At 41.8% G+C, this 25836-nt stretch overlaps 1 protein-coding gene across 4 annotated transcripts in view; it reads left to right on the forward strand.

Moving 5' to 3' along the window:
• Positions 1-25836, forward strand: part of sh2d4a (SH2 domain containing 4A) — a 59379-nt gene that overhangs the window by 26330 nt on the left and 7213 nt on the right. For all 4 annotated transcript variants that reach the window (XM_073042567.1, XM_073042566.1, XM_073042568.1 and 1 more), the window contains exons 4-7: positions 9592-9754; positions 17120-17267; positions 20179-20380; positions 23635-23762. In XM_073042567.1, the coding sequence (XP_072898668.1) occupies positions 9592-9754; positions 17120-17267; positions 20179-20380; positions 23635-23762 (641 nt within the window). The remainder of the gene's footprint in view (positions 1-9591; positions 9755-17119; positions 17268-20178; positions 20381-23634; positions 23763-25836) is intronic.

Genomic DNA, 25836 nt, shown 5'->3' on the forward strand with positions numbered 1-25836 from the left:
TCAACTACTGCAATTTTAATGGTGTTGATGAAACCAAACAAAAATAAATCAGATTAAATGTCTCCATGTTTGTTTGGATGAAAATCAGTTCTTTCGATTGTGCCGTGGTTTATGAAGATCTTGACTACATCCAAGGAGCTTGCACCCATCTTCTGTGAATCCAAAATAAACCTCTGGGTGAACACGGGTCCTGTTGAAGGCATTTGTAGTGTTGACCTGGTGACGTTACTTGGAGATGGAAGACAATTCTAGAGCCACTGAACTCAAGTATGAAACCAATCCAGCATTTTAATTTAATGATGGGTATTACGGTGTCTGATTCCTGATTCAATTCTATTTAATTGATGTTCCATGCTGTGGTGGCAATTACTGGGAAACTGCCAGATAGCCTATTCATTTCCATGGTGTCCATGTCACTGGAATGCCAGTATTTATTGCCTGTCCCTTTATTGCTCTCAAACAGAATAGGTTGATTGGCCTTTTCAAAGAACAGTTGAGAATCAAAACTCTATTGCTGTGGCTGAAGTCACATATTAGCCAGATCAAATAATGGCTCCAGGTTTCTATCTAGTATTAGGGATTCAATTATTGTTTTTGATGACAATTTGCAGGCTTCGAGCAACCATTACCAACACTGGCTTCTGATTGTTTATTTATCATTAACTGAATTTGCATGTCCCAGTTGCCATGGGAAGATTTGAGCTGGAGTCTTGGGATTTAGTCCAAGCTACTGAACTGCAAGCAGCATTTATTCTCATTTATAAATTCTGTGACCTGATTTTTGGCTTTGGTAAATTTTCTGCCTCTAGATTTGAATCCAATTTCAAACTGTCTGAGTGAGTGAAGAACAGAACTTTGGCTTTTAATATTAGATTGACACTCAGTGGGATATTTATTTTTGATAGGTTATGGGTAGGGATCAGGCATCCAGCCCATACTGTTGGGTTCTGGGATGACTTGATTCCTCCCTTCTGTCAGTTAATTAGCTCAATTCTTACCACTTGACACTTTTCACTAAGCAACAACAGCCTGCAGAATGTATCTTCAACTCCTCTATTTAACTTTTGCAGTAATGGATTAACATTAACAATAATTACCTATCAACTGGATTGTACTATTGTGGGAGATACCAAAATATGAAATAATTGAGTTGAAAACTAGTTATGCAACAGGTTTTGGCTCAAGTAACTTTGAATTGGGAAACTTAGCTGCTACCCAATGATTAGTGTTTCATTTTTGGGTAAATACTTAATTTGGAAGTTTGATTGATTGCCAAGCTTGGTAAGATGTTTGCAAATGGCTGGGCTGTAATTGAGAAGCCATCATCGCTGCGGAGATGAGGGTGTTGTTCCCTCAGAATGTCAGCTTATATACTCCTCTGCAGTCTGAAGAGTTGGCTGGTTCAAAGCATAGTGAGCAGTTTAGCAGTAGAAGATTCTGAAAGGCTAGCTTCGAGTGCAGTCCAATGGAACTGTTTGCTTCGCTGTCCATATCCTGAGATTACTGGCGATTCATTGATAGTTGACATTGTCGTTTCTCTTTTCTTCATAAGGGTTCATGTACCAGATCTATGTCAATGTTTGATGGATACATCTGTAGAGAGCCATGCTTCAAGAAATTCTCCTTGTTCTTGAGTCTAGACTCTGGCTGTCATCTAGTTCAAATGGTGTTTTTCTATTTTACTTTTGCAGTAGTGAATTAACATTAACAATAATTATCTATCAACTCGATTGTACTATTGTGAGAGATACCAAAATATGAAATAATGCTACCGAGCTGATACTACCGAGGCTGGGTTGTGCCTTCTGCTCACTGACTGATGCTCGTGTAGTCAGGTCGATAGTTTTCTTCTGGTTTGACCAACATAGTACGCGTTGTAGTCACCACACTGGATTTTGTAGATAACATTTGTTCTTTCAGTCACATTTTGTTGCGCTTTGAATTTTGATGGGTTTCTCCTCAAAGTTGCAGTTGGTTTGTGAGCAACTGTGATGTGTTGCTGAAGTAGTCCTGTGGTCATTTCTGAGATGTCCTTTTTGTACGGCAGTGCAATTTGTTTATTCGTCGTTCATAGAGATTGTAGTTTTGGGTTTCTGACCTTTTGGATGATGCTTCTTGGATATCCGTTCTGTTGAAAGGTGCTTTTCTTCCAGTTTTGTGTCTGCGGTGTTGCTGTTGAAGTTCAGAATTTGATCGGTGTGTGTTACTTTCCTGTAGAGTGACACCAGTATTGACCAGCAGTAGTCCATTTGATAGGATCATTCAAGAATGCAAACTGCTTTTCCTTTTCAATTTGCATTGTGAATTTGATGTCATTAAAGACATTATTTAGCAGTTGATGTGTTCTTTATACAAAATTTTTCTTGATAATCACAAAGGTGCCATTCACATAGCACACCCAAAGTTTGGGTTTGATTTCTGGTATCATTGCATTTTCTAGTTCCTGCATTATGACTTCCACAGATAGGCCAGAGACAGGAGATGCCACTGGTGCACTTTTTTCATCTGTTCATAAATTTCTCCACAAAACTTGAAGTAGGTTGATCAGCACAGATCGAAGTTCACAATTTTTTCACACGGAAGGTTATTTAGGAAGGTTCAATCGTTAGGTATTAATATTGAAGTAGTAAAATGTATTCAACAGTGGCTGGATGGTAGATGCCAGAGAATAGTGGTGGTTAACTGTTTGTCAGGTTGGAGGCCGGTGACTAGTGGCGTGCCTCAGGGATCTGTACTGGGTCCAATGTTTGTCATAAACATTAATGATCTGGATGATGGGGTGGTAAATTGGATTAGTAAGTATGCAGATGATACTAAGATAGCTGGCGTTGTGGATAATGAAGTAGGTTTTCAAAGCTTGCAGAGAGATTTAGGCCAGTTAGAAGAGTGGGCTGAAAGATGGCAGATGAAGTTTAATGCTGATAAATGTGAGGTGCTACATTTTGGTAGGAACAATCGAAATAGGACGTACATGGTAAATGGTAGGGCATTGAGGAATGCAGTAGAACAGAGTGATCTAGGAATAATGGTGCATAGTTCCCTGAAGGTGGAATCTCATGTGGATAGGGTGGTGAAGAAAGCTTTTGGTATGCTGGCCTTTATAAATCAGAGCGTTGAGTATAGGAGTTGGGATGTAATGTTGAAATTGTACAAGGCATTGGTGAGGCCAAATTTGGAGTATTGTGTACAGTTCTGGTCGCCAAATTATAGGAAAGATGTCAACAAAATAGAGAGAGTACAGAGGAGATTTACTAGAATGTTACCTGGGTTTCAGCACCTAAGTTACAGAGGAAGGTTGAACAAGTTAGGTCTTTATTCTTTGGAGCGTAGAAGGTTGAGGGGGGGAACTTGATAGAGGTGTTTAAAATTATGAGGGGGATAGATAGAGTTGACATGGATAGGCTTTTTTTCATTGAGCGTAGGGGAGATTCAAACGAGGACATGAGTTGAGAGTTAGGGGGCAAAAGTTTAAGGGTAACACGAGGGGGAATTTCTTTACTCAGAGTGGTAGCTGTGTGAAACGAGCTTCCTGTAGAAGTGGTAGAGGCAGGTTCAATTTTGTCATTTAAAAAAAAATTGGATAGGTATATGGACAGGAAAGGAATGGAGGGTTATGGGCTGAGTGCAGGTCAGTGGGACTAGGCGAGAGTAAGCATTCGGCACGGACTAGAAGGGCTGAGATGGTCTGTTTCCGTGCTTTAATTGTTATATGGTTATATGGTAATTGCTGCCTTTCATGAGTGTCCTGCTTATTGTTCTCCATTCAATAGTTCTGCAACTGTTTCTTGCACCAGTTTCAATTTGACAGATGCATACAGTGACGTGACATTGAAGAAAACCATTATCTCATCATTTTCCAGTCTAATATTCTTGAGTTTCTCCAGGAATTTTTGAGTGTTGTTGATTGAGTATTAGAATCCAGCAAACAAATGTTTCGGGTGTCTCCACAATCCCTTTGCTAAATTGTACGTAGGTGTCATCTCCTTGGAGCGACGGAGGATGGGAGGTGACCTGAGAGAGGTGTCTACGGTGAGGGGTGTGGATAGTCAGGGGCTTTTTCCTCGGGCTAACATAGAAATGGCTAACATAGAAAGATAGAAAATAGGTGCAGGAGTAGGCCATTCGGCCCTTCGAGCCTGCACTGCCGTTCAGTATGATCATGGCTGATCATCCAACTCAGAACTCTGTACCTGCTTTCTCTCCATACCCCCGATCCCTTTAGCCACAAGGGCCATATCTAACTCCCTCTTAAATATAGCCAATGAACCGGCCTCAACTGTTTCCTGTGGCAGAGAATTCCTCAGATTCACCACTCTCTGTGTGAAGAAGTTTTTCCTCATCTCAGTCCTAAAAGGCTTCCTCTTTATCCTTAAACTGTGACTGCTCGTTCTGGACTTCCCCAACATCGGAAACAATCTTCCTGCATCTAGCCTGTCCAATCCCTTTAGAATTTTATACGTTTCAATAAGATCCCCCCTCAATCTTCTAAATTCCAGTGAGTATAAGCCTAGTCAATCCAGTCTTTCTTCATATGAAAGTCCTGCCATCCCAGGAATCAATCTGGTGAGCCTTCTTTGTACTCCTTCTATGGCATGAGGGAGCATAGTTTTAAGGTGCTGCAAAGTAGGTAGTTTTTCAGAGTGGTAGGTGCATCGAATGTGATATATAACCATATAACAATTACAGCATGGAAACAGGCCATCTCGGCCCTTCTAGTCCGTGCCGACGCTTACACTCACCTAGTCCCACTGGCCTGCACTCAGCCCATAACCCTCCGTTCCTTTCCTGTCCATATACCTATCCAATTTTACTTTAAATAACAATACCGAACCTGCCTCTACCACTTCTACTGGAAGCTCATTCCACACAGTTACCACTCTCTGAGTAAAGAAATTCCCCCTCATGTTACCCTTAAATTTTTGCCCCCTAACTCTCAGATCATGTCCTCTTGATGGTGGAGGAGGATACAATGGGGTCTTCTTTAGATAGGTATACATGGAGCTTAGAAAAATAAAGGGCTTTGCGGTAGGGAAATTCTAGGCAGTTTTTAGAGTAGGTTATATGGTCAGCACAACATTGTGGGCTGAAAGGCTGTAGATTTCTATTTTCTGTGTTCTGTGTGTGCCGGGGAGTGACACAGTTGGTTGTAGTGGTAATCCCTGTTTGTGTATTTTTTGGTAGTCCATAGAATTGAATGATGTCTGGTTCATCTGCTTTCATTCTCCACTGTTCTTCTTGGATCACTGTCTAGGCAACGATAGGTCATTGTGTCATTTAGTAGTTGCTTAGCCTTGTCAATGTAGTCTCCCTTGTCCGGTACAACAGTTGTGTTTTTTGTCAGTAGGCAAAATGATATTTATGTCTGTTTTCAGGCTGTCCAATGTCTCCTTTTCAAATTTTGAGAGCGCGTTAAATTGTTGATTCTGACACTTCTTCAAACAGGAAGAAAAGTATCGACCAGGCTACATGAGAACTGGCTAGCAAGCAGAAGGCATAACCCACTCTTGCTAGTATCAGCTCATGAAGATGGAGAACACTATTTCAACTGAATGACAGCCAGAGTCTAAACTCAAGCAAAACAAGAAATTCTTGCTCTTTTCTTGTAAGAGTGGTTCTCTACAGAAGGATCCACCAACAAATATAGACTTGGATCCAGTTCAGTGGTCCCCAACCACCGGGCCATAAAGCATGTGCTAGCGGGCCGCGAGGAAACAATATGATTGGCTAAATGAGTCACTGCACCTTTCTTCATTCCCTGTCACGCCCACTGTTGAACTTGAATGCACATGAGGTCATCAGTCGGTCGTTAAGCTACAACTACTTGATGAGTAAAAAAACAAACGGCGCTTGAGAGTTTCTTTGGAAGAGGTGGTAGGGGGACATAAAAGGCATACAATGATGATGATGATGCAGAGACAGTTGAGGCCGAGACTGCAAAACAAAAGAAAGCTTCCTTCAACAGAAAATATGAATAGTCGAACATAAAATATCGCTTTGGTGCGGCCAGTGACTTGCACGCTCCAAGCCCCCTGTGTGTGACATGTGGAGACAAGCTGTCTAATGAGGCAATGAAGCCCTCGAAATTGCTTCGGCACCTTGAGCCCAAGGACCCTGCACTTAAAGACAAACCTGTTGAGTTTTTGGAGCGGAAAAAACGTGAGCAAGCGGGACAGAAGCAAGTGCTGAGAGTCACCACCTTCACAAACGCTGCCGCTCTGAGAGCGTCGTACTTGGTGGCCAGCCGTATCGCTAAGGCTAAGAAGCCTTTCGCTGTTGGTGAAGCATTGATTCACCTGCTGCCAAGGACATGTACCGTGAACTGTTGGGAGAAGCCGCAGCTTAACAAGATGGCACAGGTTTCTCTTTCAGCTACCACATTTTCAAGGAGAATCGATGACATCGCGGAGGACATCGAAGCACAGCTGTTGGAACGGCTTAACGAGTCACCATGGTATGCTATCCAGGTCGACGAGTCTACCGATGTCGACAACAAAGCAATACTGCTGGTTTATGTGCGATATATATTTCAATACGATGTGCACGAGGATATGTTGTGTGCACTGCTGCTGCCAGCTAACACAACTGGGGCAGAACTATTCAAGTCTTTGAATGACTACGTGTCAGGCAAACTGGACTGGCCATTCTGTGTTGGAATATGCACAGACGGGGCTCCAGTTGTGACTGGGTGGCTGTCTGGTTTCACTACCCGAGTCAAAGAGATTGCTCCTGAATGTCAGTCTACACACTGTGTCATACACAAGGAAATGCTGGCTAGCTGAAAAATGTCACCTGATCTTAACAGCATATTGAGTGACATTGTTGAAGATATCAATCACATCAAAGCAAAAGCCCTTAAAAAGTCACCACTGGCAGGACACTTCAGTGAAGAGGAGTAGATAGCAAAACTCACTTATCTGTGACATCTTCAACCTGCTCAATGAACTCAATTTGTCACTTCAGGGGAGAATGACAACTGTCTTCAAGTTGGCAGATAACATGTCTGCTTTCAAAGCCAAACTGGAACTGTGGGGACGGCGAGTGGACAGGGACATATTTGACATGTTCCCAACATTAGCTGGGATTTTGGGATTCTGGTGTGCGATCACCTATCTTCGCTGTCAAGAGAATTCAAGCGTTACTTCCCAAACTCAAATGACCCAAGACGTGCATCATCCATGTCAGTGCAGGAAGAAGATCAACTCCTCGAGCTTGCAAATGACGGTGGGCTGAAAAATATGTTTGCCATTACATCTCTGCCGGCATTGTGGATCAAAGTCAAGGCTAAATATCCTGAGATAGCCACGAAAGCACTGAAAACGTTACTTCCATTTCCAACGTCATAGCTCTGCGAAGTGGGGTTTTCTGCAATGAATGCAACAAAAACTGAATTGCGGAATAGACTGGACATAAGGAACCCCCTTTGAGTATCGCTGTCTCCCATCACTCCTTGATGGGACCATCTTGTTGCAGGGAATCAAGCCCAGGGCTCCCACTGATTCAGCGATATTGGTGTGTTGCAATGATTTTATATGTTCATACGAGGAAAATATGCGCTGTGTGTTTAATATTAAATTCATTAGATAAACCCTTTTAGAAACTGAATTGAGTTTATTAGCCACTTATAAGTGACTTATAGTTGACTTGTCACCTATATTCCAGTTGTGATTAACAACACTCCCCCCCCCCCCCCCCCAACTCATCGGGCAGTCTGCAAGAATATTGTCAATATTAAGCTGGTCCGGGGTGCAAAAATGGTTCATGACCCCTGCAGTATATGAACCCTTATGGAGAAAAGAGAAACGACGACGTCAGCAGTCAGTGAATTGCCAGTAATCTCGGGATATGGACGGCAAAGCAAACAGTTCACTGTGTTTTGAACCAGTTAACCAGATCATGACATCGAATCAATATCCATTCGGACCCTGGAGGAGTATATGACAGACATTTTTTTTAGCATTCTGAGGAGACAGCCCCCGCAAGTGCACACTGATGGCTTCTCAATTTGGAGACGAAACATCTGCAAACATTTTGCTAAGTTCAGCGATCAATCAAACTTCCAAATAGCCATTACAAGCTACCAATGTTCTGCAATATTTAAATACTTGATCTCTGAATATTGGAAAACCAAGATAACAAAAAGAATTGGGCTGGCAGATGAAACTGGATCCCCCCATAATTTTTTTAACGTCCCTGCCATTCCATTGCATTTTCAGATGCTGAATAATCTGAACATTTTGTATTTTGGCAAAATAATGTGGCTTAATCTTTTAAAATCTCTGTTAATCTTTTTAGTTATTAACATTCAAACATTTTTTGGAATTGTTTGATGTATTTTTTTAAGGAAAAGCCAAAAACCCCTTTCCATTTTGCATTTTGACCATTTACTTTAGACGCTTTAGGTGAATGTGGCTTGTCAGCCTTGAATCCTGTGGAATCACAAGTTGTAATAAAGTGTGTCACCTTGAATCAGCTGCCAGGAAACTTGCCTATTGATACAATGAAAGGTCTAGATTGAAACTCTGCAGTCTCATTGCTGCTGTTGACTTTGGCATAGTCACCAATGGAAGGTGAGCAGAGTCCAAGGAAACAAAATCCCCTATGTCACAATTCTGTTTATTGTATCAGGATGTCCCATGCTGTGCTAGTGGGTATCTACACCATTTCAACAGATGGATTTTGTGTGTTAGATTGACCACGTGGAGAAGACTTGTCGAATCAACAGACCCGACTCCATTTAAAAAAAATGCCTATGAGCTTCCTGAAAAGGAGGATGGAATATAGACTGGAGCTGAGGAGGGTCGCCTTTCTGGCAGATTTGAAGATCTTAGCTGTAATAGATTAGTGGAACTCTGACAGTATTTTCTAGCTTACCGAAACTGGCATTTGAATATTTGGGCCGTGACAGCAGAAGAGGTGATTATTTGAGCCATGTTTCCCAATCTGCTGTCAGCAGTCATTCCATCAGTCCTATTTCGCCCTCCCATTATCTTCCTTTACCCCTGCAACTCATTCCCTCTTGAGTCCCCAGGAGCTCCCATTTGATTCTGTTATCCTTTGCTTACCACAAAAACAACAACATTCACAAATACCATGAAATTTCTTGTTTTTTGGCAGCAGTACAATGCAATACATTTAAAAATGCAATCTATTGCAACAAGAACTCTCTGTAAAACATTTAAAAAGTGGCACAAACAGTAGTGCAAATGTATTTCTAGGATGTGGGAGGAAATGAGAGCACCATAGTCTAAACTCCACACAGAGCACTTGAGATCAGCATCAAACCTTAGTCCCTGAAGCTGATATAGTAGTACTGACTATTGTGTATTTGTACTGCTGTTATTGGGTTTTAAAACTTCCAAGTAAAGAAGTAACTTCCAGTCTTGTTTCAATGTTGATAACTGAACGTGTATCAGTCCATGTTAAATTATTTACTCTCTTGATTTTCCCCAGCCCAAAGCTTTCAGTTCTGTAAGGTAGCTCATGAAGTCATTGGGCGTTGATAGAGGCTTGCGTTGTGGTGCCAGTAATTTAGTGAATAATCTGTGCAGCCACATTTGTGTCTCTGCTTTTGATGAGATCTTTGTTGGGCAGGAAAGAGAAAGAAAAGGAATTGGTCCGAAGATTCTCAGGCTCATTTAAATTGGGGGAGAAAACTATTAAACATGACTCAGAACAGAAGGAAGTCGAGATGAAAGCAGAGGATGAGGCTACCAAAGCAGCTGCTGAACATGAACGAATCCAAATGGAACTCAAGGTAAGATGGATTTCTTTCTTCTCTGCCTGGTTTTCTCATCTTCCCATATTCTCCACCTGGACACTATTCCTATAAACATAGTGTTCTGCATGGCTGTTGTGGAGATATGACTACAGGAGTTGGGTATAAAATAGCTACAGGGATGTCACCACTTTTCATGACTTTGCCATCTGGCATGTAAAGTTCAGAAGCAGGTAGCTATTAGGTGGCATTCAGAAGCCAGAGAACCTTGTGATTAGAACTGCTCACAGTACTCCAGTTAATGGCTTGTTGCTTTATGAAACAGTTGGTTAGGCAATCTGCTGGGGGATCTTGCTAAGTCAAGCAGCATCTGTCAACAATTCTTGCCCCTCCTGCCAACAGACCCCTCCACCAAGATGCTGTTGAAGTGGTTGGATAGGTTATATGCTGCTCTAGATTCCAAGATCTGCAATCTCTTGCTACAACATTTAATACAGTTGTTCACGAACCTTCTCACTCTTGTAATCCCTGCCCTGCCTTATTGAGCCTTTAATATTAGTGCTCTGTGCTGTCTTATCCATTTGATCTACTTCTGCTGCCACATTTGGGCATCATTGGACAAACAGTGGTCCTTAGTATACTTCAGTATTCCCAATAAACATTGTGTATGTCATTGGCCGTATTATCTTCCAAAATTCATCCCTTCACACTTGTAAGCCTGAAATTCCATCTGTCATTGCCCAACCCATCTTCCTGATTGAACAACATCATCTGGTAGCCCGACACTGCCCTCTTCACTATTAACCATATCACCAATTTTCAAGTCATCTGCAAATGTATTGAATGATTTCGGATATAAATGCTGTTGGTTTATTCTTATCATGAGAAAAACATTTTCCACGGTAACATTTTGGTAGAGTGAAAACTTCATTTTGCATGTCATCCATACAGATCATTTCATCACATCGGTACGTTGATGTAGTTCAAGGGAAACTCCATAACAAAATGCGGAATATAGTGTTAATTACAGCGAGTGCAGTGCAGGCAGACAATAAGGTGGAAGGCACAACAAGATAGAGTGATGACGAGTCCTTCTTACCGTGCAATAAATCTGTCTAATTATAAAATTGTCCTTAAGCCTGGTGGTATGTGAATGAATCCTGCTTTTGTATCTTCTGCCTGATGGTAGTTGAGAAGAGAATGTCTAGGGTAGGATGGAACTTTGGTGTAAATCTAATGTCCCAACACTGATTCCTGTGGTATACATCTGGTCACAGGCTTTCAATTTTTTTTTTAAACTAACCTCTGCTTTCCTTTATTCCTGCCATTTTCAGTACAGGTATGCGTCGCTTAATGACCATGATACATTCTGTGAAATCAGACATTGTGTGATTTGGATGTTGTGCAAACACTATTATTATATACTTAGCAAACCTATATGGGGTACTGTAGTGTACCTGTATTGACTAAATAGCCAAGAACTTACACTAAAACTGTACACTGTACACTATAATACATATATACACTATCATTTTTTATTTCATTTTAAACTTTTTAATTTTTTTCACTTTTTTTAAACTTTTATGTAAACACTTTCTTAGCCTATATCAGACATAATTTATCAAAGAGGATCAGGACCATCCACATCACTGTTCTCAACTTCCTCATAGTGTTCCATTTCTTCAGGAGGTGTTGGCTTCTTCAGGAATGTGTCCAGTGTTGTTTGCCTAGTTTGCTTTTTCTTTTCTTCACCACTAACTTTCACATTATGCAGCAAAAAATGTTGCTTGAAGCGCTTGAACCACCCAGACAGAGCTAGCACTAAAGTCGATATCGTAGTCTGGTCCTGCTTTTTCTTTCAGCATCTCAAACAAGCTCCGTGCCTTAGCAGTGATCATGAACGTACTGAGAGGGATTCTCTCTTGTGTTTGGTCCTCAATCCATGTCATTAGCAATTTCTCCATATCTGATATAGGTCCCTCTCGCATTTTCGTGAGCCTTGTAGTTTTCAGTGAAGCCGAGCCTTTAACAGCTTCGAGAATTTTTTTCTTTATTTTTCAGGATCGTCGTGATTGTCGAGTGTGACATGCCTAAATCCTGAGCAATAGCATTTTATGGTTTTCCACCTTCATATTGTTTAATAACCTTTTGTTTCACTTCCAAATCAATACTTTCCCTTTTTCCTCTTGCTGCTGCTATCACTAGGAGTGGTTTTACTGCATTTGGAAGCCATGATGCACTTTACAGTAATATTTTCAAAAGAAGATTAAACAGAGATAACGCTACTACACAGTAGCGTTATCTTTACAGAGACACGCGATACACAAAATTGGTTACATCCACTACTGATGCACCATCAATAACTCTCTCTGAGACGTAAAGGCGAGATATCGGCTTTTATTGACTGGAAGAAGGAACAAGCAGTGGTTGACCACCATACTACATCCTGGAGACAGAGAGGCCGGGCTCAGACCTCAATCGCCTTTATACCGGGGTCTGTGGGAGGAGCCACAGGAGCAGTCAGCAGGGGGTGTGTCCAGACAGGTATATGCAGTTTACCACAACTACGTCACATTGTCCGAATGGACGTTAAGTGGCGCACACCTGTATTAGCCATTTCCTTCCTTTGTTTTTAATCCAACCCTTGGATTGGTGCTTTTTTCTTTTACTTTCAAGACTGCTGCTTACCTTGAACTCTTCCTCAGTTGCTCTGATCGAGGTTGCTTATTGGCACATGTAGTTTGTTCAAAATGCATCTCAACCTTCTAATTCCAAGTTGTTCTGTTAGAATCTCCATGCAGGGTCTATCTTGCGACACATTGACTGCAGAGGCCACACTCTCTGCTATGACATTGGGTGTGGTGGGGGGGGGGAAGCGAGGAAGAACTGTGGTGTCTATGGTTTTGGGTTACTTGTATGGTCTCCAGTTAGTCTCAAGGGATGAATTGTGACTTAAGGGTCTCCAAATTTTTGTCTAGAGTGCAAGATTACAATATCAATCTTGCATTTATTCATTTCTGACGAGTAAACCAGTAGAGAAATGAAGGATTTCAGGAAAATGGAGCTGGGGTGACAAAATGGCAGTGCATTCCCGATGATTCCAAGCGTGCTGCTTGCTCGTGCCTGTTTATTTCTGTGGAGTTTTGGCATGAAACTGCACACCCTGTTGTATCAGAACAATAGTTTGCAATCTACTGATTAAAAAGCCTTTTTCTTTAAGGCCTTGTTCTCTGAGGAGATTGCAAGCCACCTTTTGTTTGATTAACTGATTCAGAACTACCTTATTTTGCTTATCTGAACACAAACAAGTAGTTGAACTTTCAGTGGGTCAAGAAAGCTTATTTTGTCAGACTGAAAACTCAGGTTATCACCACACTTGATTCCTCAACTAAGCTGAAGGAAACAAAAGATGCAAAGGGTTCCTTTGTTAATCAAGTTAATAATGAAGCAATGTAACCAATAAGAATGTAAATTGAAGACGTATATGTAAGCAGGTTGGTCATAGAATAGCTAACTCCATTGAGTACATTTCACTGGACAATTTACTGAAATATTTAACTCTTAATGTGACTTCCAATGGACTAATTGTCCCTGTGTATTCCATTGCCTTTATTTTCCTTTTGAAAATAAGCTCACTCATAATTAACTGGGATGATTTAAGAAGAGGGCAAGTTTAAAGGAAGAGGTTCAGAGGAGAAGTTGGGGGTTTAGTTTTTCACCCAGAGGGTGATTGGGATCTGGAGTTCACTCCCTGAAGAGGTGGTGAGAGCAGATAAGGTGCATCTGGATTAGTACTTGGATTGGCCAAAGCATAGACTACCGATGCAACGCAGGTAAATGGAATTTGTATCGTTGGTGTTACAGATTCAGCAACAATAAATATATGAGTGAGGCAGGGTTTTTTTATAACAAATAAAACATTTATTAAACACTGAAAAACAAAGCCCAAAAGTAAACAAACAGCTAACGCAACCAGACATCAGCTGCTGTGCGGCAGTTTAAACAGTTCTTAAAGGGATAAAGCGAAAACAGTTCTCAAAGCGATGTTGCAAAAACAGTTCTTCAAAGTAGTACTGCGAAAGTTCAAAATGCTTACAGTCCATTAAAGGAGAGACTTTTTTAGAGGATTTAAATTCTCTTTCACACCGTGTTGCTGCGGTTCCCAGTCGAACTATACTTTTCCCCGGAGAATTTACGAAGATGAAAATGAAACGGCTCAGAGGCACTGACCTTTCCTTAATGAAACTGTACCCAACCCTTTCTGCTATTATTGCAGGGGTTAGCACGGGCACAGCCAACTAATTCCTTCTGAATGAGGATCAAACAAGGTCAAACCTGTTTCACTGTTTTAGCTCCCGAACTCCGATCTTCACTCTCCACTGACTTTTAACTGGCAGTATTATAAAGAAACTGCCGGCAATGACCTTTTAAACTTTAGGCAGAAAATAAAACTCCACCTTTCAATGAAACTGCGTCATAATATTGGACCACGCAGTAGCATGGAGTCAAAATGGCAAATCCAGCCAGAAACTGCCCCTCCTCACTTTTTTTTAAAACTGTCACATGACCTCTACTGGCGGGAAAATGATGTCACTCCACCATCACAAGACCATTACCTTAAATCCAGTATAGCTTCAACACCACTGTCACGTGACAAGTACAAGATACCCACGGGTACGTAACAATGGGCACAACAGGTGACATGGATATGGTGGCTAAAGAGCCTAATTCTGTTAGTTATCCTTAAAAGTAGTCGAGACTACTAGACAGGTATATGGAGGAATTTAAGGTGGGGGCTTATATGGGAGGAAAGTTTAAGGGTCGGCACAACATTGTGGGCCGAAGGTCCTGTACTGTGCTGTACTATTCTATGTTCTATTAAAAGGATACTTTAAAATTCAGTGTTAATATCTGCATTCCCATTCACATGTTAATAATGAAGACAGAAAAGAAGGCAGGTGCTGGAATCTAGAACAAAAACAGAACTGGGAGAATTTGGCAGATCCAACACCCTCTGGAGATGAAACCTACAAATTGGTACTGTGGGTTGAGATCCTGCACCTGGACTGAGAATAAGAAAGATGCTACTATAAACAAGTACGTGGTAGGGCATAGAAGGGCAAGGGTAAGATGTCCTCTATCATGCCATCCAAATTGCACTGCAGTATAGCGGTTATTTTTCCTGTACCTTCAGTCCTGGTGCAAGGTCTTGACCAGAAAGGTTGACCAGCACCTTTTGTGTTCACAGATGCCAATGGACCTGTAGAGCTCTTCTGAATCTATTTCTGTTTGAGATTAATACTGCATGCTGCACACACTGTTCAGTGAGTGTGTGTGCGTGTCCAAATTGAGGCATTGTGAACATTTTCTAACTTGAGCACACTGTTGAGTGGTACCAGTTTAAGGCTCTGCCCTGGAGGAGAAAATGCACAAGTTCTATGGAAATCTTAATTAAGATTTGACCTGTGATTCAGTACACTTGGGAACCCATGAATCATGTAGTCATTGCATTACTTGTTTCCAGTATTTCTGCCTAGCCTGATGACTTTAATTTTCCATTTTACATTGAATGCACTTCCATGAGCAACAGAAAGGAATGTTGTCCCCAATAGCTGCCAGAGATGGTTTAATTTTTATTGTGCAAATAGTCTTGAAGCAATTGAGGTAACCAACAAGTCGAAGGCCACTACAGCTTGAATGATTGGCGTGCATAATCTGCTTGATGTCCCAACTTTCAAAATAGTTGCAAAAAACTTGGTATAAAGAGCACCAAACTGTAAACATCAAATCAATATTTGGTATGAGCACCCTTTGTCTTATAACTGGTATCATTTCTCTTGGGTACACTGTCATGCAGTTTTGTAAGAAAATCAGCTGGTAGGTTGTTTTGGCTTTGTGTCCACTTTGGAGGAATGGCTTATTGGCAGCAACTCTTCCATGAAGACCACTTTTGACAAGACTTCTCCAGACTTGGAGGGATGTATTTGGGTTCCAGTGGTTTCTGTGAGTTCAGAGCTGATAGCAGTGCTGGATTTCTTCCGATTTAAAAGAGTTGTCAGTTTGATATATCTCATCTGCTGCACTCGGTTTCCATGGCCAACTACTGCTTTTCTGGTCAGTTTCTTTGTGCTTCTTCAGGAGAGCTTGGACAGCACATCTCAAGTCCTATCTGCTGTGAAATTTTTGCTTGGTAGAGACCTTGCTGATGTAGGATGTGTCTTGTTGCTCTGCTCAGCCTTGCCATGGTGTAAGAATTGATGTTCTGAAGCTTTAACTGTCACACCTGCCACACCCTCACCTGTTAGTTTGGTTGTCCCTCACAGCATCTTTTCTCCTACACTTACTTCTGTTTCAGTTAATCTGTTGAGTTCATTCATCAGTAGCACCTGGTTGATTATCTTTGTTCAACCATGCACTGGACTATAAACCTACAAGGTAATGAAGTTTTTAGTTGAAAGTAGTCCATTACTTAATGTGTTACTTAATGAAATACAAAAGTTCCTCTAACATTTAATTGATTGGTAAATGAATGTTTGGCAATCTAAAATTTGCTCTTTTCTACTGGCACTAATGCGGAAGACAAGAACAAACTTCTAAAACAAAATATATATAAGAATAAAAATCGGGTGCACAGTACTGTCTGCATACTGGAGAGTGAGCAGATTGGAACAAATCCTTGCAGCAGAGCAGAATGAAGGATGGTGGTGTGGTGGATAGCACAACACTTTACAGTACCAGTAACCTGTGTTCAATTACCACCACTGTCTGTAAGGTGTTTGTGTGTTCTCCCTGTGTGACCATGTGATTTCCTCCCACAGTCCAAAGACCCACTGGTTGGTAGGCTAATTGGTCATTGTAAATTAGGATTAAATTGGAAAATTGCTGGGTGGCATGGCTCGACGGGCCAAAAGGGCCTATCCTGCACTGTATCTCAATAAAAATAAATAAAATTTGTAGAGGTGTATGAAGTCATGAGGAGTATAGCGTCAATGTGCACAACTCTTTTCCCAGGATTAGGGAATCAAGAACTAGAGGGCATAGATTTGAGGTGAGGGTGGAGAGATTTAATAGGCAACATTTTTATTCAGATATATGTAATGAGCTGCCAGAAGAGATGATTGAGGCAGGTACACTAACAACAATATAAGGAATTTGGACAGGTATAGGGATAGGAAAGGCCGGTGGGACTAGGTGAGAGTAAGCATTCGACACGGACTAGAAGGGCCGAGATGGCCTGTTTCTGTGCTTTAATTGTTATATGGTTATATGAAAGGTTTACAAGGATATGAGAGAAACGTGGGCAAATGGCACTAACTCAATGGGAATTTTGGTTGGCATTGACTGTTCGGACCGAAGGCCTGTTTAATGTTGAAGGACTCTGACTTTAATTCTATACCCACAAAGCAAAAAGAAGAGGAGGAACGCAGGAAACAAGAAGATGAGATCAGGCGTCTAGAAGAGGAGAGGACTCAGCAGTTGTACATTAACCTGAAGGAGGCCCAGGAAATGGTACAAAGAAATGAAAAAGAAGATCCAGTATGGCGTGAGAGCCGTGAGTACAAGTTTCTTGTAAAGGTCATTCAGGATATGTGAGCCAACTCCATAAGTATTTAAACTTGACCATCTTGGGCTTAGTTAACATGTTTAACCCATTCTATATGCCTTTGCGTGAATATGGGAAGTGATCTATTGGGGGCCTTGTCTACCCTGGTTGCACGTTTGCTTTCAGATTTACTTTTTTCCCCAGTATGTTTATCAGTGAAAGAAACCAAATCCAACATCCTGAAGGTAGTCAAGAAGGAACATGACCAATAGATACAGGAGACCACCTAGGCTCAACAAATGATGAGCCAAACGATGTGTGTGTGGCTTTAGATAAGCATGGAGCAAAATTAATGAAGCAGCCTATGATTTTGTGTGGTTGTGAAAGGTGCTATAAAAATGGATGTCTCTAAGAAATTTGTAGCCAATGAAGTACTTTGAAAATGTAGTAGAAAGTCTTTTTTTTAAAAAAAGACAAACATGTAATTATCTGCCTTACTGAAAGAATGGGGGAGAGCACTAGATCTTTGAAACCTGAAGTGAAAACAAAAAGTGCTGGAAATGCTCAGCAGATTTGAAAGGGTAACATTGCTGGTTTCGGTCAGATAAAGGTCTGCCAATCAGAATTTCCAGTGGTCTGAAAATGAATTTATTGTGTTGACAGGACACCAGGGGTAATGTTTGTGAAGCTGTTGTACTCGTTTTCTGTAAACTGTTGAAATCTTTCCTCCAGCCACCGCTTTAGTTTTATTTTTTAAAGAATGGTATAAACACATTAGTAATGAGAAATCCTATCTGTTTGTTAAAGCTGTTGCTGGGGGAATTTGAGTCTTAGTGTAAGTTCACTAATTAAAAATAATTCTCCAAGAGATTTGACTTCAGATTCTGACTGGCTCTGTGCTTAAGAATCTTGAACTGTACTGACATCTACCACCTAGTTGTTTCATTAATTGGAGCCTCCCTGTAGCTGGTTTCCTAACTGCAGTCTACCTGTCCTAGGGGAAAACAAACTTAATTAGATTACTCTCTGCAAAACAAAGAGCAAACTTGTGAGGGTTGTCCTTGTCTCCTATTGGTTGGAAAACAATGACTCTTCAGATTTAAGGGTGAATGTTTAAGGCAACAATAAAGGCAATGCAGTGGAAACGTGTGGGTTTTAAAGGGCTTAAAATATACTGCTGAATGCAATGTTCAAAGAGCAGTCTAGATTATCTATATGTGATAGACATGCTGTCATGTATAGGTAGAGTGGTGCTATTAACATCTTGGGGTGTCAGAGTTCGCTGTTTCATTTTGGCAGCTCTGTACAGAGTCTGTTTGTCCTTGCTGTGGAATGCTTGGGTTTTCCCCAGGTACTCTGGTTTCCTCCCACAGTCCAAAGACATGCTGGGTAGGTTAAATGGTCATTATAAATTGTCCTGTGATTAGGTTAGAGTTAAATCAAGGTTGCTGGGTGGCTGTGAGGGCCTGCTTACACTGAGTCTGTTTTATATTTAAAAACTGCTGAAAATCTTGACCAACACAAACCAAATACTAGAATAACTCAGCGAATCAGGGAGCAGTTATGGAGGAAAATAATCAGTTGATGTTTCAGGCTGATGCACCATCAATAACTCACGCCGAGGCTTAGGAAGTGAGATATCGGCTTTTATTGACTGAAGAACAACACTACATCCTGGGGAAATGAGGGAGAGCAGCAGGCCACAGTCGCCTTTATACAGGGGTCTGTGGGAGGAGCCACAGGGGCAGTCAGCAGGGTCTTGGGAGGAGCCACAGGAGCAGTCAGACAGGTATATCTAGTTCACCACACAGGCCAAGACTGTTTGGGACACTGAAGGATGATATAACAGGAGAAGAGAGCAAGCTAACTAGATCTGACTTGCTTACTGCAGCAGTAACCTACATTCTTTTTGTTAATTTTAACAAAACACCCCATTCAAATTGACAGGTTATTGTGGTGATGATTCTTCCATTGCAGCTATAATGTGTGCTCATCTGTATTACTACCTCCTCTATGTAAAAGGAAGTTATGGTCCTTTGCTTATACAAAATAATGCCGTCTTCCTGCATTCCTGAAATTACTAGGTTTTACATAGAAATTTGTACTGCTATGGTGATTTCAAGTTTAATCTGTCATAATGTGATGCGTGCAGTGAAACCTAGTTAGTCACTGGATGCCTGGTTGCTGAACTGAGATATTGTTTGCATTTGCTTCTTGTCACGTGCAATTCTTGTATCCCAGTAAAGAATTTTGTCAGTGGAATCATATTAATGATTGACAAGACCCCCACTCTTTTGTTTCCTGGTGGAAATTTGGCTCCATACACAGCTGGAACTTGTTCAGCAAGATCTGCTAAATGTATGGCTGGATGGGCACCTTGTTAGGTTGGGACAATTATGTTCTACCGGGAAAGAGTGTAAGTCTTATGCTGAATGATCCATTTAGTCCAACATCTTCTGCGTATTGGCAACTTATTTTTGTGGATTATTGAGGGGGCTAGGCCATTGGGTAGAGCTTAGTTATTCTGAACAACTAAATTCACCAAACTTCAGGCTTCATGGTGACCAGTCAGTGGGTGTGTCTAAATAGACAAAATCAAAGTTTGCTATTTTTGGTTTCCGCTACAGGAGTGAGTGGTGGTATGAAATTTCTTGTTGGAAGTGCAGCTACTGCTGTGAGGCTTAAAAAAAAATCACGTTGTCCCTTTTTTAAAAATTGTGTTTTGACTTATTTATGGTTTATTTTTTAAATTTATAAGTGACTTGACATGTGTGATACTATGTGCTGAGTATAGCTATTGTTTTGAATGCTGGGGGGGATAATTTTATTGTCTGATGTTGTAGGTATCTGATGAAACTCTTGTGACAACTGAAACACAAACCCTTCTTGAACCACTCTTATTTCCCCCTTTCTCTGCCAGTAAGGAAATCCAAGGTAGCTGATGAGAGGCGAAGGTCAATAGCTAAGCAAGCACGTGATGATTATAAACGGCACTCTCTGAAGGCGATCGAGAGGGGAAAGGTATCTGCAATTTCACAGAACTTTCAAAAGCTCCAGTCTCCAGTGAAACCTCCCGTTCCTCCACGTAGATTTGCGGTCAATCGTAAGGAGTGCAATGCAAAGTAAGTAGTCTGTGAAGCACGATGTTAGTGGATATACTTTAACATCAGATATTTTGGGGCAATATTATAACTCATATCTCTACCTGCTTAGTTTGCAACTACAAACATGACTGTCCATTTTAATTCTTTATGTACTTTCATTTGGAATTTTGACAAGGATTTAAGTGTGTGAGCTGTAGAACCAGTTTGTTTTAGAATGCAGTTGCAATATTCTGTACTTTGTGCTGTATGTGGAAACCTTTTTATATAATGTGATTGGCTCCTGAGGCAGCTTTTGTGACATTGATTGTCATGGTCTTTGAGAAACAAAACATGCTCAATCTTGTTGGTCATGTTATCTTGCTACTCATGGTTCTCAGCGTGGGTCATTTGGTCTATACCTGGCTTGTATTCCAGTTGGTTGGTAAGGTGGCACATGCTGGTGATTCAGTGTTAGCCATGACAGCTGAAGGGAGAAGGTGCAGGAACTACAACACCTGCCTCTACATAGTATCTTCCATATGACGAAAAGCTCTGGACTCTGTTCATGGGAGCAGACTTGAAGAATGTTTGATGTTAAGCCATTTGAGAAATGCTCGTTGGTGTATAAAATCCAGACTGGTGAGAAAGATTTGAGGAAAACGGCAGAGAAGCTCGGGAAGGAATCTCCAGACCCAGGGTCTGTACAGCAGAAGTCACTGCCAATGATAGTGGGGTGATAACAATCGGAGTTTTGAAGGACTGAATGATTCAGGAATGAAGAAAGCAACAAAGGTGGGAAGCACGAGTTTAGAGAAGGATTCCAAAAATTAGTGATATTATAAAACTTTGTGCCTCACCTGGGGGTTTTTAGATAGGATATAAACCCACCGGATGTAGCATTCTTTTTGCGTTAGATTCCTGGTTGTAAAAGGAAAAAAAATAAGATGGGAGTATGTGATGGATGGATGTAGGGGAAAGAGACTTCGGAGTAGTTGTGACCAGACTTTTATCAGGAAGATGATGGGACTAGGATCAACCTGGTTTCACCCCTATTATCCACAGGTTGATGCCTGAATAGACGTTAATCCAATATTCTGTTCAAGCTCTGGAGATTAGCTTACCAAGTTAATTTTCTTCCCCTCTTTGTTTAGCTTTATCTTGGCATGCGTGTGTGGAGGTCTGCTCCAAGATTCCTAACAATCCGGTCTCCTAGATGACTAGGAGTTATCCTGAAGTGCCTTTTTAAGGCTTGCCTGATGCCCCACCTTCCTGCAAGGCAGGAATCTGTTCACTGTGGCGCACTGGCATCCTGTCCTCCAAACAGAACTGTTTCTGGTAGCTGCAAAACTCTTGGTGCGTGAGCTGGAGTTCTGTAATGTAGTCTGTAGAGTAGAGGGTGGTAAAGTGGATATTTGCACATTGGGCTGGTTTCACAATTGTCAAAAGATATCCAGCAAGGAGAAGAAATGATCTCATTTTTCAAGAGATAATAGCAAATTTTTCCCCGCACGGTAAATTGGGGGCCCTAACCATATCAGGTGGGGAAGGGAAGCAGAGTTGCTTGAAAAGTAAATCTAGGTCTCTGCATTGTGTGCTTTGTAAAGACATCTCAAGGGAAAACAGTGAAATAAGGGCTGAATTCTATACTTGGACGGTGGTTCTGAAGCTTCCTCTTGGCTCACACTATTCATTGTACACTTTGAAGTCCAAAGCTATACTATTTTGTGTCCTGTTGTGAACTGTACCATGCTTGCTGAATATTAGCTCCGAGGCATTATTGGTCTGCTTTGTATATACAGTGACGTATCGGCCAGAGAATTTCCTTCCTAATTATGTGCAACTCTGTATCACTTTATCGCCCCTTGACATTTTCCAGCAATACAGAATCTCCTAGCTGCAGCTACTCCGTTCAGCTTCCTCCAGTTCCCACATTTCAAAGATAAAATGTAGTTGCACAGCATGCAGGAAGCTGATGCAAATTTGCCCACGAGCCAAGCTGCAGTAACTTGGGATGAGCACAAAGCATCATTTTAAACCTCCCACTGCTCAAAATTCTTGCCTTGAAATATCAACATCAATCTCTTGAGGGAACCCTTCGGACTCTGGGGCAGCAATTGGTGCATATGCAGAAACCCACCATCAAACATTGGATGTGAAAGCACTAATTAGTATTTAAAGCACTCCATGACAAAATCCTGAAAGAGCAATAAATGGTATACATTCGGCCCTCCTTAGACGCGGGGGGATTAGTTCCAGGACCTCCCTGCGGATACCGAACCACGCGGATGCTCAAGTCCCTTGTATAAAATGGCGTAGTACTTGCATATAACCTATGCACATCCTCCTGTATACTTTGAATTATCTCTAGATTACTTAAAATACCTAATACAATGTAAATGCTATGGAAATGGTTGTTAAACTGTATTGTTCAGGGAATAATGACAAGAAAAGAATGTCTGTACATGTTCAGTACAGAGGCAACCATCATAGCGCTTCTAGGAATGCTGATGCCGCCTCACAAGTAGTGAACGAACGAGACGTGAGGTGAACAGTGCTCATCTTCCGGGTTTTCCCGATCCGCGGTTGGTTGTATCCGCGCATGCGGAACCCGCGGATAAGGAGGGCCGACTGTATTACCCGATCCTCTAGACCAAACCTGGAGACTTATGGAAAATGCAAGCTACAGGAGAAACTGTCAGGCAGCATCTGTAGAGGAAAATGGACAGACAGTATTTCAGGTCGAGGTGTTTAGTCTGGACTTGCAGTGATGTCACAGCTGCAGATGCATGGCCGTTGTCTTGCAACTGGATGCATTTGCTACTGCTTTCCCACCCCCCTCACCCCCATCAGGCTTGGAATCAAGCTTTTAAGTCTATTTAATACCAGAGTGAGAGTAACCTTGTTATCCCAACTATTGCTGTTTAGTTCTGTAGTCTGTGGAGAGGCTACAAGAAAAGCAGCAAGAGGGATAGGAGGCTGAAATTAACAATCTTTTATTTCCCTTGTATTTTGGAGCAAGAGAATGTTTTGTACAGTGGTATATAGTTATGGGTCATAACTGGTGATTTCTCTAAAAAGGCTTTATCCAATGTTAATGAGATGTGGTGGCTGATAACTGTTCATCCACTAGGTCCAAAGGCCTGTTCCTTTTGTGCAATACCTCCTACATATTGATCAGGACAAAAACAGATGAAGCATCAGTTTTATTCCAGGAAAATTAGGATGTTGGGAACCGCAGCCTAAAGGAGCCCCTGGCTACAGTTGGCTGATGCCATTGCCTGTTATCTCCACAGAACAGAAGCACAGCCGCCAAAACTGAACAACAGTAGGGAGAACATCATCAAATGGTTCAAAGAACAGCAGATCCCACTGCGAGCTGGATATGAAAAGCACAGTGATGTCATAGCTCCCTGGTTTCATGGTAAGCTATTGAAATCTTTCTTTTCTTTTTTCACTCTTTGCTTTCATCCCTTCCCCTCAAGTGTGGTTTGGTCTGTTAGCAAGGTTGTCATTGAGCGTATCACCACTGACTTGAGTATTTCTGCAGGAGTAATGCGTATGAGTCCAAGTGTAGGTGGCACAACTTGGGGAGGAGCCTCTGCTGTCTGCTCAGTATAGCTGAGGGAAGCCACTCTAGAGACTACACACTGCAGATATCTTGCAAGGACAATGAAGGAAATTAATATTTACTGAGGATATTAGTGTGAGTGGTGATTAGCAGTGGCAGGGGTTTGCAGAAAGGAACATCGTTTTGGTTCTTGGTAGTCAATCATCCCAGCCCTAGGACATCGCTTCAGGAGTGCCTTTTGGATAATCACCTTGTTTATCTGTTTCATCAATGGGAACCTTTCACCTTGAGGTCAAAACTGGGGATGTTTGCTGATTACCCAATGCTGAGTTTGATTTGCAGTCCCTTAGCAAGTGAAGCAGTAGGCCTGCATGCAGCAAGACCCAGACAGCATTCATGCACCAGTGGATCAGTGACAAAAAACATTGGCACCACAAAACAAGATTATTACAAGATTCAGAAAACCTAACCACCTACCCTTTACATTCAATGCCATTGCTATTGTTCAGTCCCTGATTATCACTGTCAACAGTCACTTGGACTAGCCACATAAGATTGGGTGAGATGTTAGCTACCCTGTAGCAAGTAATGGCCTGTCATTACTTCCTACAAGCCAAACCCAATATGAATGGCTCTGATGTTTCATTCCCAGGTGAGCTCACTCCTTTTGTGCATGTTTTGAAAGGGAAAATAAAACTACATCTACGCAGTTCTCTGCAGCATCTGGTGACCCTGCGATCTCTGAAAGATGTTCTGACATCAACCTCCGAGACAAAGGGTGATGCAAGGCATCAAGCCCTGATAATGTACCTGGTAGGGCCTGAAATCCTGTGCAAACCAACCGGTGGGTGTGTTCAAGGACACCTTCCGTCACACTGCTGCAATCGGAGGTTCCCACCTACTTCAAAAGTGTGACAGTCATATGCCCAGTGATACTCACATCTCCTGTGATGAGGTGCTTTGAGAGGCTGGTCATGGCCAGGGTCAACTCCTGCCTAGCAAAGACACGGACATGCTGCAATGTGTCTATCATCGCAGTTTGTCTACAGCGATGCAATCTCACTCGTTCTCCATTTGGCCTTGAATCTCCTGGACCATCGGAATATCTTTATTGATTACAAAACAATGTTCAACATCATCGTACGCTTGGTACTAATCAACAAGCTCCAAAACCTGGGCTCTGAATCTCCATCTGCAACTGGATCTTGTCTTCACTGGGAGACCACAGTCAGTGTGGATCGGATATAACCTCTCCTCTTGCTGACACACTGACGCACTTCAGGATGTGTGTTTAGCCCAATGTTCTGCTCTCTCTACATCCATGACTGTGTGGCTAGGCAATTTATAAGTTTGCCAGTGATGCCAATATTGTTTGCAGAATTTCAGATGGTAACGAGGAGGCATACTGAAGTGAGCTGGATCAGCTGTTTGAACACTGTCACAACGGCCTTGAATTGATTGTGGACTTCAGAAAGGGCAAGTCGAGGGAACACATGCCAGCCCTCCTTGAGGGATCAGCCATGGAAAGGGTGGGCAATTTCAAGTTCCTGGGTGTTAACGTCTCTGAAGATCTATATTGGGCCACAACATATTGATGCAATTACAAAGAAGGCATGACAATGGCTATATTTCATTAGGAGTTTGAAGAGACTTGGTATGTCAGCAAGGACTCCAGTAAATTTCTACAGATCTGCCATGGGAGCATTCTAACTGGTTGCATCACCATCTGGTCTGGATGAGCCACTGCACAGAATTGAAACAAGGTGCAGACAGTTACAAACTCCAGTGTCCATGGACACTGGCCTCCCCAGCATCGAAGACATCTTCAAAAGGTGATGCCTCAAAGGCTGCATTCATCATTAAGGACCCTGTCACCCAGGACATGCCCTCTTCTTATTCGTATCATTAAGGAGGAGGTACAAGAGCC

This window comes from Hemitrygon akajei, chromosome 4 (genome assembly GCF_048418815.1).
Source record: "Hemitrygon akajei chromosome 4, sHemAka1.3, whole genome shotgun sequence".
NCBI lineage: Eukaryota > Metazoa > Chordata > Chondrichthyes > Myliobatiformes > Dasyatidae > Hemitrygon > Hemitrygon akajei.